This window comes from Physeter macrocephalus, chromosome 4 (assembly GCF_002837175.3).
Source record: "Physeter macrocephalus isolate SW-GA chromosome 4, ASM283717v5, whole genome shotgun sequence".
Lineage (NCBI taxonomy): Eukaryota > Metazoa > Chordata > Mammalia > Artiodactyla > Physeteridae > Physeter > Physeter macrocephalus.
The window spans coordinates 25406840-25421443 of NC_041217.1; the positions used below are offsets into that span (position 1 = coordinate 25406840).

Here is a 14604-nt window from a genome sequence, read left to right on the forward strand (position 1 = left end):
CACAGGTTCCAGAGACTGGGACATGGACATCTTTGAGGGTCATTCTTCTGTGTACAACAAGCCCAAAACTTCATTTCTCCTGGGAGAGTCTGTTTTCTAACTCCATCATTTCCTCTAAGTCATTTCCTGGGATCCAGCAATGCTGAAGTAAATAGGTCAGGAATGAATGTAGTGCTCTTGAAGGACCTCACCAAAGCTAAGTTTGATGGGAGTGTTATTGGTCTTGGGTACCCCAAATCCAGCCCATCAGGGACAGCATGCTGGGAAGAATCATAGAAATGAATCGTTAGAGCAGCAGATGGAATCAAATATTGGCGACCTACCTTTGTGTTTCCAGGTGTGGATTTGGTCAAAAGCCAAGTTTATCAATAGGAAATTCCTAATGGAGGAACTTTACCAGCGTTTTCTGGATGGAGAAGATAGCCACGTAGCTCAGGAAGATGACCCTTTCTGGGAGCCTGCTGAGGTCATCCACTTGGGCTCAGCTCACATCTGGCTCCAGTCACTTGCCTACTGCATGAAGTTCGAAGAGCAAGTGGAGTTTCTGAACTGTGACGGGCTAGAAGAGGCAGTGTTGCATATCCACATAGGCCCCTGCTCCCCGACAGGACAGTGGGTATCTCCTCTGCCACCTTGTCTAGTTCTGGGTCGGTCACACAGAAAACTCATAGCACGCCTGAGTTCTCCTGGAGGGGGTGGTCAGCTTGGTACCCTGAAGAGGGGTCATTCGTGAGGCAAATGAATGAACTTGTTCATTCATAATTTGGCTTTATCAAATCTGATTTTGCCATGGCAGTCAAAGCAGCTGGAATACTTACTTAAAATTCCACGTCCAGCAGCCTTTGAGCAGCTCAGCACTGCCCTAGGGGACCAAAGGAGTGAGAAGGATATCCTGCAAAGACGCAGGAGTGTAGTAGAAGGAAACATGGACATGAACCAAAAGACCTGGGTTGGTAGAGAAGCCAAGGGTGCTGTAGGACCTTCTACTCACAGCCCCCCTCCCCCGCCACTGGAGCGCCCTTAAGATCTGGTACCCACCATACCCACTTGCTCTTTCCGGTGCTAGCCCTCCTCCCTGCTGATGAGGCTCAGGAACCAGAAGCAGAAAGCTCATTTTTTAGCTCAGCCTATCTCCCTGCACAGACTCTGGTAATTTCTTTGTTTCTTTTCTCAAGGAAGGAACTGTGGTGTCTTTGTTTCCTTACGTGGCCTCATTCTGAGCTGTTATCCAACCTTTGTTCTAACTCCACTCCATTACCTTTACTGTCCCCTCAGGGTGTCTCATCTGTTTTCTCTCTTTGGGCCAAAGGCAGTTTAGGGAGTTTTTACAAAAGCTAAAGTCTCTTAGCAATTCTAAGCAAAGAGGCTGGCAGGAGGCCTGGTCTGGGTGCCAGGGTCCTCATGGGTACCCGATGCAATCTTTTTCTGAAGAGGAAACAACAGGCTGAAGAAGGGAGCAAGAAAACTGCAAAGTTCTGTGACTAAAAGACCAAGATGACCGCTGACTCACTCTTTACTGGGACTGTAAGCAAACTTCTTGGTCATTTTGCTACCTCGGGCTTCTAGGCTGCCTGATGGTTATATTTCCCACTCTGAATTAATAAAGTAGCATTCTAGTTTACAGGTTTCAATCTTTGTGAGCTCGTTGATGTGAGAGAGGTCCCCTATTGGAAAGCTGCCCCTATTGGTTTCTGAGCCTGTGGGCCTGGGGTTGACCCTATAGACTATGAGGAATTCACTGAGGTAAATGACACCCGGAGAGGCTGCATCTGGGCAGCCAGCTGGCTTTCTCTGGGTGGCAGCCCCTCTGTCCCACTGGGAACCTACCTAAATCTTCAATGCTAGTTTGGCACCCACATCTGGGTGCATGTACTGAAAGGAGCTGTTATATTCCTGTCTCCTCCTTGAGATGGTCCATATCTTCCCTTGAAGTACTAGGGCACGGACTGCGCTCTTGTTATATGTCTCTTGAATGAGTGAATTCTACAGCTGGTAATATTACCCATCCTTCCTTCAGAGAATCTGGCTATCTCTTAGGAGTCTATGTAATTCCCACTGACATCACAGTCCTAACTTGCTTGGACCCAGGCTAACCTGTGACAATGTTTACCTCTTCTGTTTGTTTGTAGAGCACGTGGTGAGGAGGATGTGGTTATTGACCCACTGGAGCTGCTGGGCAAGAGAATGGATTTCCAGATTCACATTGTGCGGTGCCTTGGCACCAAGTGGCTAAAGGACGATGCAGAGCGGGGTGTTCAGATGGGGTACCAGCCTGCCCCGCAGAGCTGCTGAACACGAACTGCTCACTTTGTGGGCCCTGGTGGGAGGGAGTCTTTCCTCAAGTTTTAAGAATGAGCTATCATGTCATTTTCTTAAGTTTTTTTGCTTGTTCAACCCCCAAATGACTATTTCCTCCAACTGTTTCACAGACGACAGATAAGCCGCATGCCCCTCCAGGTCAGTGGAATGTGATCAGTGCGCACTGATCATCCTAAGTAACTGAAGCAAAGAGTCAGAAATTTTAATTATCAGAAAGACTATCCAGTAAAACTGTGTTATCTAAGTAGGACGATTGGGTTTATTTAGTTGGAAACAAAAGGACTGTATTACAATATGGCAGAGGCACCAGATATGCTTAAACTAATTAAGCTAAAAGGATATTAAAAGATAAAGCAATAAAAAAAGGAAGGCTTTGAAGGACAAAAACAAACTGCAACCTCATGTGGAAAACAAAATCCTTTTCTCTTTTTGTTAGACATTTAATATTATCTATGTAATGACGATACCCACACTGAATAGCTGAGATGCTGGAGATGGCAATCATGAGAATCGATTATAGGTCACGTTTATCAACTAACCAAAGCAGGCTATAATTCTTTGGCTCACCTGATACTTTTCTTTACAAATGTATCAACTAACCAAAGCAGGCTATAATTCTTTGGCTCACCTGATACTTTTCTTTAAAAATGTATCCCTTATGGTTTTAAGTTATGTTTTCTGTTCTTGTCTCAGGTACAGAATTTATGATCTTCCGAACACTTTATATACCAAGCCTGTATGGAAAATTGTGAATCCCCAAATTGAAGAGACTGTCCAATTTACAGCCTTAAATGCATCTCAGGAGTTTCTGAATTATTTACAGACAAATGCTCTCATTGTTGATTTATGGGGTCTTCAAGGTACCATGTTTACTTCCTCTTTTGCATGGTTCATTCTTCAGTCAGATATGTCTGTATACCTAGCGCTGCAGAGGAGGGAGATGGAGGGAGGTGGTCAGGGTCTTGACAGCAGTGGCCAAGAGCCATCATCCCTTGGGCCTCTGAGTATTAGTCCACAGGTGATCATATGGCTTAAATCTCACACAACAGGGGGGCTGGACAACTGAGACATTTCTTTCCTTGATGGTGTCTCCTCCACACTACAGAAGGCTGTGCCGAACTGAGCTGCTCTCAGCCAGGCCTCATGGTCACAGGTGAAGGCCACATCGTGGTGGACACCAAGAAAATATCTTCTGTGATGGATAAGGGCCAGGTGTGTATACTTAAGTGACATTAAAAACAGATGTCACAGATGACTAAAAATATCTCCGATGACAGTTGCTTGGGGATCATCAATGTTCCTTCCCATTAAAAAACCTTTTTCTTGGGGCTTCCCTGGTGGCGCAGTGGTTGAGAGTCCGCCTGCCGATGCGGGGGACACGGGTTCGTGCCCCGGTCCGGGAGGATCCCGGAGAATCCCACATGCCGCGGAGCGGCTGGGCCCGTGAGCCATGGCCGCTGAGCCTGCGCATCCGGAGCGTGTGCTCCGCAGCGGGAGAGGCCACAGCAGTGAGAGGCCCGCGTACCGCAAAAAAACCCAAACAAACCTTTTTGATTTATTCCTGTGAACCCTGAGGGTCTTAAACCCTGGTCATCACACCCCTACACCCCACGTAGTTTTCACATGGTAGGAACAACTGCCAGTCTCCAAGGTATGCAAATAATCCAGCAAAAGGCTAAACTGACCTGTATTTTGTAGACTACATCAAACCAGATACCAGAACTTTATCTGAAGCTGCTCGTTAGAACAGGAGACAGAACTGCTCAGAAACATTAACAGAGCGCTCAGAGAGGAAAATGTGTTCTTAAACTATTGAGAAAATTGGTTCTAGTCAACAAGGTAAGAGGCTGCTCAAGTCTTGGTGTTTAGCTTTTCTCTAAACTCCTACATTTGTGATGTGTATTTTCTTTCTAAGAAATGAGATTTTAAATGAGTTAATACCTTGTTTCAGTTTAAAAAAAGGGGGGGAACTTTTTTCCCTTTTTCCTTGTAAGATTTCTTTGAATGGGTCCAAATTGGTGCCTGATAAATGCTGATGTAGTAAAATGCACCAAGATAATTAAATATATAAATATCTGGATAAATAAATAGATGAATAAATAATTGTTATCTTTCAACCTCAGCACATAAGCCTTCCAGTACCCTGAAGTTAACTGGGATGACAGCACAATTGCCAGCAGCCAGAGAGGTTAATCAGATGCGCACCCAGCAAGCCAGCTATGACACAGAATTTGCCAAAGCTCTTAAGGTGTTCTACCAAAGCATGAATGTGGCAAGAGGGCAGTTTCTCAAATTGAGACATTATAAACCTCCTGTAAGTAACCAGAATCCTGGGAGCAAAAGGAATTTCTTTCCATTAAATGCAGCTGTTTGATATAACTGCATTTCCTGAGCGTGGGGACATGGGTGTGTTTAAGCCGAAGAGCAGGTTGAGGCCTAGAACACTGTGAGTCTGCTGCTTTCGGGGCTCCACCCATCTCTGCTCCCATTTTTCACTTTAGTGTACATCTGGCTGGTTCAAGGCAGCCATGGCCACTGCAGCACTGATATTCCTTCACTTTATGATGTACAGAGTATCTCAGAAATGCAAGTTCACTTTATCATTATAAAACCAAATAAATATAATTCATCACATTAAGATATTATAGGAGAAAAATCATGATTACTTCAATATATACAAAAAAAGCATGTGATAAAATTCAGCATCCTACCATGATAAAAACTTTTAGCAAACTAGGAATAAAATGGACATTACTTAATCTGATAAAGGCAATCTTAAACGAACACACAGTAAGCATAATCTTAACAGTAAAATCACCGATGCCAGCTATCTTCACTTCTGTGTGTGTTTTTTTTTTTTTTTTTATTCTTTTTTTTTTTGCGGTACGCGGGCCTCTCACTGCTGTGGCCTCTCCCGTTGCAGAGCACAGGCTCCGGACGCGCAGGCTCAGCGGCCATGGCTCAGGGGCCCAGCCGCTCCGCGGCATGCGGGATCCTCCCGGACCGGGGCGCGAACCCGGTTCCCCTGCATCGGCAGGCAGACGCGCAACCACCGCGCCACCAGGGAAGCCCTTCACTTCTGTTTGACATTGTACTTAAGGTTCTAGCCAGTGCAGCAAGCCCAGAAATAAAAGGTATAAGGATTGGACAGGAAAAAAAGGTAAGAGTAATAATAGTATACATTTATGTAATACTTACCAAGTGCTTTTACATTTACTGACTCAATTCTCGCAACAACCTGATGGGTAGGTACTATCATTAGCTTTATTATACAGTTGATGGATCAAAGGCACAAGAGAGGTTAAGTAACTTATGTAAGGACACACAACTCGTAAGTGTCAGGGCCAAGCTCCCAACCCAGGGCTGCTCCATGGTCTATACTCTTTCCCACCACACCATGATGCCTCTAGTATCATTTGCAGATGACATGTTTATGTAAATAGAAAATCCAAAAGAATTTATAAATAAATTACAAGGTTGCTGGATACAAAAATCAATATTTAAAAATTAATTGTTTGAATATAACAGCAATAGAACAAAATTTTTAAAATAAAAGCATTTATAATTACATCAAATGTAAGAAGTACTTAGGCCTATAGCTAACATAAAGTATGGACTTCTATGGAGAAAATTTTAAAGCTTGTTTGAGAGGTGTTAAAGATGATCTAAATAAATGGAGAAACATGCCATGGCTCCATGGTTTGGAAGATTTGCTACTGTAAATCTGTCAAGTCTCCTGAGATTCAATATAATCACAATAAAATGTAATGGAATCTGACAAGATGATCCTGTAATTTAGATGGAATCGCAAAAGCAAAGATTAGCCGAGACAATCCAAGGCTCAAAAACAAGGTAGAGAACTTGCCCTACTCTATATCAAGGCTTATTTTAATGCTATGGTAATAGACGGTAAGGTATTGCCCAAATGTAGGTAAGATAACCAAAGGAAAAGAAGGCCAAGAAATAGATTCACTCAGAATTAGAGACTTGATATATGACCGAGGTGGAACGAAAGATGGAGTGTGGCAAGGATGGATTTTTCAATAAGTGCTCAGAGCATTAAGAATACATAGGAAGATAAGTGAAATTGGAGTCTTATCTAAAACTATACCTAGAAGTCAATTTTAGGTGAGAATTAAAGACCTATATGTGAAAGGTAAACCCCTAATGCTTACAGAAGATACTTTAGGAGACGTCTTCATGACCTCACGGTGGAAAAGGATTTAAACATGACAAGAAAAATCACTAGATTTAAAGAAAAAGATTGATAGACTCATCTATATTAAAATTGTGAAGTTTGGTCCAGAAACCAAAACAAAGTCGAAAGGGATACGAAAAGTCATTTGCAACACATTTAATATATAGTGAGCTAATATCCAAAATAAAGAGCTACTACAAATCAAAAAGAAAAACAGAGATAGATTTTGACCCAGTAGGAAAAAATGGTCAGAAGACCCGAACAGGAACTTCACAAAAGAGGAAATCAAAAAGGCCAATAAATATGAGAAAGTGCTTAACTTCTTTAATAATTTGGGAAACATTAATTGAAACCAGTGGTATGCTAGTATAAAGTAACCATACTGGCAAAAATTTCCATCTGAAAATATCAAGTTTTGGTAAAGCTATGAAGCAACAGAAACTTTCATGCCACGTTGGAAGGAGTATAGATCGGTACAACCACTTAAAAAACGGTTTGCCATTTATCTAATAAAAGTCAAAGATGCATGTACCCGGTAAGCCTGCAACTCAACTCCTCTTCTCCACAGAGTAAACTGGTTCTGCACTTCTCTGCACCTTAATGCCCTGAGGCAGAGGTTCTCAAAGTGTGGTCTTCTCACCAGCAGCTTCAGCATCATCTGGGCTCTTGTTAGAAATGCAAATTCCAGGGTCCACTCCCAGACCTGCTGAACCAGAATCTCTGGGTGTGAGGCCTAGTAATCTGTGCTTTAACAAGTCCTCCAGATGATTCTGCCTTAAACTCAAGTTTGAGAACCACCTTTCTAGGCATCCTATGTATGTAATGAATTAATTTCTCTCCTACCTATCAAGAATGGTACTAGTTATACACCATTCTTGAGAGAACTGGGAAAATAGTCACTCAAGTCATTTTCTGTTCTGTAGTTCAGATGATGGACCAGCTGAAAAATTCTGTAGGAACCCAAGCATTCGTGCACTGGCTGTATTTTAACACCATCTTCCATAATAGCCCCCAAATGGAAACATCTTAATGTACACCCACAGAAGATAAGTAACTTATGGCACAAATGGCCAAAAGACAGGCAAAATATACTGTTTAGGGCTGCATTCAAGGTGGCGAGAAAATGATTATCACACAATTTAGGTTAGTGGTTGCTTCTGGGGGTAGAGAAATGGGTGTGACCAGGAGGAGCTCGAGATACAGTGTGTTTTCTTGAGCAGGTACGTTCACTTTAACTGTACCTATGCATACATTCTGGGTACTCTTTTGTCTGTACACCTCACAATAAAAAAGAAGGAAAAACCAGTGTGATAAACACACTAAAAATAAAGTTATAAGCCACAACCTGGGAGAATCTATGTGTATTATTTATCATCAAAGATTAGTATCCAGAATATATAAACTACATACTACATACAAAAAATAAATTTATTTATTTTTGGCTGCGTTGGGTCTTCGTTGCTGCACGCGGGCTTTCTCTAGTTGCCACGAGTGGGGGCTACTCTTTGTTGCGGTGCACGGGCTTCTCGTTGCAGTGGCTTCTCTTGCTGTGGAGCACTGGCTCTAGAGCACAGGCTCAGTAGTTGTGGCACACGGGCTTAGTTGCTCCGCGGCATGTGGGATCTTTCTGCACCAGGGCTCGAACCCGTGTCCCCTGCATCGGCAGGCGGATTCTTAACCACTGCGTCATCAGGGAAGTCCCTACATACTTTTTTAAAATAAGAGAAAGACAACTCTTTCTCTTTGTAGGAAAACACACTGGAAAAAATGGCCAAAGTATCTGAGCAGGCATTTCACTAATAATCAGGGAAACAGAAACTAAAATGAGATGCCACAACACACTATCGGCCCCCTGCCTGCTCGCATCTCTGTGAGCACTGTCACCTCCTCCACCGTTGCTCACTGGCGCTCTGGCCCACAGTGGGTCCTGCAATCCCTGCTCAGGGATACTATGGGGCAGGGGACACATCAGCCAACTCTCAGTGGCAGAATCCCCACCCAACACGGTCCTGTGCAAACCTCAGAACTTCTACAGTATTAAAAGAATATATACCATACCAATCTCAAATCTTTGGATTCTCTCACCAATTTTCCCTGTTGGCAGTAACTAAAGGGTCATTTAGCCAGCCTTCCTGAAACAAGACATGCTCCTAGGTGACTTGTCCCCTCTGGTAGCAGATTTCAAATGCAGCTTTCTGGCCCAAAGGGAGAATTCGCTGGGCACCCCACTCATGTACACACACAGTACTTTTACTGTAATGAAGTGAGTCCACTAATATTGAAACCGAGCAGGATGCTGTGGGGCCCTCCTGGGTACAAAATCCCAACTGTGTCCCCCGTTTCTTGTTTATAGAAAGTCTTTCACCTCCTAGACCTTCCCTAAGTTCCAAAGAGCAGATTCAAGCCGTTACTAACTAGGCGAGTGAGGGAATGCAGAAACAACGGAAAAGCAAGCCCAACATAATTTTTTCCATGATTGTTAGCTTAAAGTAATGCCTTGACTTATGACCCCAAACTGTGGAGATAATGTCCTGTGGCTTCAACTGGCTGGCCCCAAGTGGACTTAAAATTGATGACACTGGGAAGGTCAATTAAGAACTGAAACTCCTGAACCATCACGAAGTAAATAACAAAATACCTCAACCATTGCTTTTGCTTTCTCCTAAAAAGAAGTTAAGGGATCACAAGACCATGATTTACTAGTTTGCTTTGCAGGAACACATAGATCCAATCACATTCACCAATGACAGACACAACGAGTCCCAAGACAGTGCTGGGAAGTCTGCAATTGAAGTCTTACAGGAAAGCTGAAATCATAAAGACCCCTTCCCCTTTACTTTTTTTTTGAAAAACCCTGTGCCCCTGGCCAGCCAGCAAGATGGATTTGAGACGAGTCTAGGTCTCCCATCTTTGGGGTTGGCGCCTCCTTGACTAATACAAGTTTCTCTGCTCCAAACTCCGCCGTTTCAGTTTGTTTGGCCTCACTGTGCGTCGGGCACACGAACTGGGGTTTAACAACAATATTGTTCTTTTCTTTATTTTTAGGAAGACGATCAAATGCTTCGACCATTTGTACACCAGCAGTCACAAATGTTAAAGGACTTTGGGGACCTACTTGAATCCAGCTTGTGGAAACTGAAAAATGATGTTGCTCTTATAGTGAAAAAGAAGAGAGAATGTTTATTGCATATGGAAGAGTGAGGATACACCAACTGAAAACATTTGAGCTTTGAGTTGTGAAGATTATTTGTGTGGCTAATAAGCTTAGTTAACTTGGCTCTCAGAGCTGAATTGTGGACTCAACCTAGTCAACCCATTTCCCACTCACTCAACCTATTATACCACTTTTAAGCAACACTCCTCCTCTTCAATTTGATTTAAAATCATGTAAAAATGAATCCATAACCAGGGTGAAGGTGAGGTGGGAAACATGAAAGGCGAATGGTCAGCACTCCGAGCTCTGGGATTGACTGCCTGGGGTTGAATCCATCACTAATCAATTGTGTGGTTTGGGGCAAATGACTTCCCCTCTCTAAGTCTCTTTCCTTATCTGTTACAGGGGACTGGTAACAGTAGTTACTGCAGATGGTTAACAAATATAAAAGAATATAAAGCACTCAGAATGTGCTTAGCACACAGAAGGAATTGATAAGCAACTGCCGTTAATATTTTCAAGATCAACTCCAAACTTCAAATAAAAGCTCTTTTTGATAAGTTTCTTGCTGTCTCACCTAGAGAATGGTTATTTCATGCCCCTCATTTTGTATCCTTGTCCTGAACAAATTTGATATTCTACCTCCACTTATTTTCTGTCTTCATAGGTTTATTTGAAATAGGTTCAATTCATTAAGTATCGTTAGTGCCTGTACTGTGGGACCCGTTCAGTGCAAGGGCCTGGGGTGGCAGAGATTCAGATTTACTACGAGATCTGCCGGGAATTAGTCAATCTCGAAGAGATCTTGATTCCACAAACAACTGATTGATGAGTCTTAGTTAAGGACCCACGGGCACTGAGTGCTCTGGGGAAAGGCTTGTAAAGAAAACTTTTGCGGCCTTAGACAGACTAACAATAGCAGCACTAACAGAGACTTATCCAGTGCTTACTGTGTGCCACGCACTAATCTAAGTGCCAAACATCTGTGAGCTCATTTAATTTTCACCAAAATTCTATGAATTTGGCCCTATTACTTTCCCCATTTTGAGGCTTTAAAGGTTAAACAAATGAGGCTTGTCCAGGCCACTGTAAGCAGTGGGCTGACTCTGGGACTGCATTCCTAATCAAAGGCCTGGGGCCTTAATATGCAGGACTGTGCCAAGGAGCAGTTGGACTGATTTGCATAAGAAGAGGAAGGAGGCAATAGAGGTGACAACTCCAATACTTGCTCCCTAAAATATAAAGTTAGGGGCACTGAAACTCTACTGGCAGGAGAGGCTATCAAGGGCTCCAAGAGGAGTCTCCCTGGGAAGGCAGAGGCATCTGGGCTGGTGACTTCAGCTTACTACCAGGACCCAAGGGCTTATGAGAGGGGCTTGGGTTTTGCCTGTAGCTCAGGTCCTGGCTGAGTGTATGCACATGAACTAAAAAATAATCTGTAACCTTGGAGCCCAAGTGTGGAGCTCCATGTTGGTGATGGCAGGGACAAGGGTCAGCAAAGCATCACAGAATCCGTGAAAGCCTTTTTCCTTGGGGCAGGATAGCAGTGAGGCCATGGGAAGCAGGAACGACTTCTACCTCTTGGACTGAGACTTAAAGTTCTTGGACAATTTGCTTGAGGCAAGTAAATATACTTTCTGCAAGTGAGCAGGTGGAGCCTTGGAGGGTTAAAAAGAATATCAGGATGAGACACTTCTACCTCAAGCTGGAGGACAGGGTCACACAGGTGGTCATATATCAGCATCAACACTACAGCACAACACAGCACGCATTGCAAAAGTGGAAAGATGCACATGGAGTCTCACCCGGTAGCTTCAAGTGCAGATCTAAGCCACGGATTCCTAGGGCCCAACCGTCACACCTCCCGAACGCAAATTGCTGGGGTCCGCTGGGGAACCTATATTGTTTGTGGTTCGGATATGCAGCTAGTCATGAGATCTCTTGCTCTTGTCCATCTTCCTGATTTTAGAGATGACAAAACCTCTTTTAAGGTCCCACAAATTAGTGCACAGCTGAGACCCGATTCGACCAGCCCTGGGCAGAGGAAGCAAAGTTAGGATGGACAGTACTATCACCAAGGATCTCCCTCTTCAAGTTAAACAGACCCTCTTTCTTCCATACAGGCAGCACAGACGGACCTCCCAACATGAATAAAATTCCTATCAATGTCATGCCTCTCACTGTAGAGTAGAAATTCCATGAAGGCAATGGCTGTCCTCTTTACATAATGAACATAACAGAACACTTATGTGTGTTTATTATATGCTTATTACAAAAGGAAAAGTCCTTTGCCTTATTTTTGGGCTTCAGTGGAAACCTGGTTAAAATATAAAAAGTAAATTAGAGAAAAATTTTGCTTAGGCACTGAAAATCAATAGAAACTTACCAGCTATATCCTTAAACCTAAGGCACACAGGTACAGAACCAGGCAAAATGAATGATAAGTCCAATTATTAGCAGTACACAGGCCACTTAGGAAGCACATTTCTACCACTACTCAAATACACAGGCACATCCAAACACAGAACCACTGTTCAATTAGCAATCCTTTATTATTAAACTTAGGCAAGAGTCCAAAATCAGTCAGCGTGGATGGGTGAAAAAGTAGGCTAAAATAGCAAAAACTGCAGTTTCATTTGGCAAAGGCCTACACTATGCAGAGAAATTCATGGGGAAGTGAGCTCCCATTCAACATCATGGCAAGGAAGAGAGCAGTTGCCGTCTTACATGACCACCAGCCTGGGCGTGTCAGCCACACAGAGAGAGCCACCCATCCCACCCTCTGATCTTCCAGCTCACTTAAAAAACTGACCTTGAATTCTTCAATGAAAAAGTCAGTCAAATATTAATTTTTTCTCACAAGCAATAAAATCACAAAAATCAGCTAAGATTTGAAATTTAGGGTAAGCTAGTACAATTCCCTGCTTTTACTGTATACATATTTTAGATTTGACAATTTTTTCCACATATAGTCAGACAGGCTTATAGAAGAATTTCAAATATCAAATTAAAAAGCTGTTAATTCATGCATTTTATGACTTCGGTTAATTATTCAAATGTTTAGACTTCAGAGCTGCTAATGACACTAAATTCAATGCCACGTTGGTTGAGTCTGTCAATCAACTTTGTTCTGGAGAAAGCTGCTCCAGGAGTGAAGACCCCACCCCTGTAAGACAATAACAAGATGAAACAGTGCACAAAGCCCAGCTCCAGCCCTTTCCTCGGCTAGTGTGATTTACTGGAGGACTAGCTATCGAATCAATGCAGAGCTTATGAAAACCTGATTCTTGATTCCATCATGGACTGGTTTTGGTTCCATTCCTAAAATCAGCCAAATGAGCAAGTAGCTATTATTCAAGAGTAAACTAGTAACCAGCAAACCCATCTAGGTTGGTTCAGTGACTAATGAGACGGTTTCCATGATACTGGTGTGTGTGTTGAAGGGGCACACTGAGGGTTATTAACCCAAGTAACAGCTGCTGTTTGTAAAGTCAGCCCTTAGACTCAGGAGGATTACATATGCACATGGGCAAAATAAATTTAGGTAATCAATTATTACTAAAGCATAAACAAGACAATTTGGATGAAAAAGAAGTTTCTTTAAATGTACTGGGTAACATTTAGAAAATGCTAAATATTTTCAAAGGGTATACAAATATTTGAAGAAAATTTAATTAGGTTTCACTTTATATAATTTTTATGTTTATTACTTACTATTGTTTCAGGTCAGACCTAAATTTATTTGTTTCTAAGCCTGCAGGCCTATGCTCATTTGTAAAGCTGGCCTACTTTTAGGGTAACAGCTATATGCTCCAGGAAGATAGCTCACTTGACACTTATCTAGCCAGGATGCCATGAATCAACTCATGCCTGGGGTCAAGGCTCCCACTGCCAGCTGGGTATCATGCAGCATGGATTAGGGGCTCCTGCCAACAACATTTAACTACAGGGACCTTTTTTTTTGAGTAGCTGACTTTGGATCTGAGTTATTTTCAGGAGGAACTGAAGCATGGCTCTGAAACTTTTCTGTCTCCTCTCATTTACTTCTGCACTGATCCTAGAGGCCAATAAGGAACTGTCCTTCTCACAATATTAAGTTTACCTCTATCTTTGGATTAAAGGTACTGTAAATGCTTATGTACAAACCCAACGCCTGAAAACTGAACCAAGATAAGCTAAAATATAACATAAATGAAAAAGATATCTTCAAATTTGAAGAAAACCAGACTTACGCCTTAGGAAGATCAGAGGCGTCAGTTAGTAGAGTTATGGCTGCCTGGACCATGGCTATGGGGGTAGCCACATAGCCAGCTTCTGCAGATAACAGGTGATGAAAGAAAAAGAAAGTATTCATAAAATATGCATTCAACAACACCCAAAAATCAAATGGTAGATTTTATATCTAAGTATCAGTGTACAGAATTTCCTCAATAAATACTCTGTTCATGTAATAACAAAAATAACAACATTTATATAGTACTTATTAAGTGTTAGGAACTGTATTAAGAGCTTTAAATCCATTAAACTCATTTAATTCTCCTAACAATCTAGGTTAGTACTATTTTATACTGATTTTACAGATGAGGCAACTGAGGCATAGAGAGGTTAAGAGACTCATTCAAATTCACAAAGTTAGGTAGTGGTTGAGCCAGAATCACATGCAGGCAGCCGGCTCAAGTCCACACTCTTACCAATAATCCTAGGTTTCTTGTTTCTCTATTCATACACTACACTGATCTTTATCAATCAAATACATCAAACTTCACTTTTAAAAAAGGACTCCATTTCTTAAAGAAAAACTGAGTAACTCTCAAAGAAGTCTAACTTTAAGAAGTAACTTTAAAAGAAGTCTATAAACAAGGATAACATTAGTGTTTATATTCATGTTAAATAAGAACACAGCTTTTCTTAAAAACCCAGGTGGAAATTTGAA

At 42.2% G+C, this 14604-nt stretch overlaps 2 protein-coding genes across 3 annotated transcripts in view; one reads left to right on the forward strand and one right to left on the reverse strand.

Moving 5' to 3' along the window:
* Window positions 1-9718, forward strand: part of LOC102984258 (kinesin-like protein KIF28P) — an 85135-nt gene extending 75417 nt beyond the window's left edge. The window contains 9 exon segments of the mRNA XM_028488120.2: window positions 338-612; window positions 2130-2264; window positions 3013-3179; window positions 3425-3531; window positions 4018-4058; window positions 4060-4125; window positions 4127-4182; window positions 4443-4633; window positions 9563-9718. Coding sequence (XP_028343921.1) covers window positions 338-612; window positions 2130-2264; window positions 3013-3179; window positions 3425-3531; window positions 4018-4058; window positions 4060-4125; window positions 4127-4182; window positions 4443-4633; window positions 9563-9718 — 1194 coding nt within the window.
* A 1215-nt stretch (window positions 9719-10933) lies between these two features.
* SCCPDH (saccharopine dehydrogenase (putative)) overlaps window positions 10934-14604 on the reverse strand; it is a 43520-nt gene continuing 39849 nt past the window's right edge. Inside the window, exons 11-12 of one of the 2 annotated variants that reach the window (XM_007123261.4) lie at window positions 13904-13985; window positions 10934-11705 (exon numbers count right to left, since the gene is read on the reverse strand). In XM_007123261.4, coding sequence (XP_007123323.1) covers window positions 11597-11705; window positions 13904-13985 — 191 coding nt within the window. In that variant the 3' untranslated portion in view covers window positions 10934-11596. Of the gene's footprint in view, window positions 11706-12199; window positions 12838-13903; window positions 13986-14604 lie in introns of those variants that run through there. The other variant, XM_007123262.4, reaches the window with a different exon arrangement.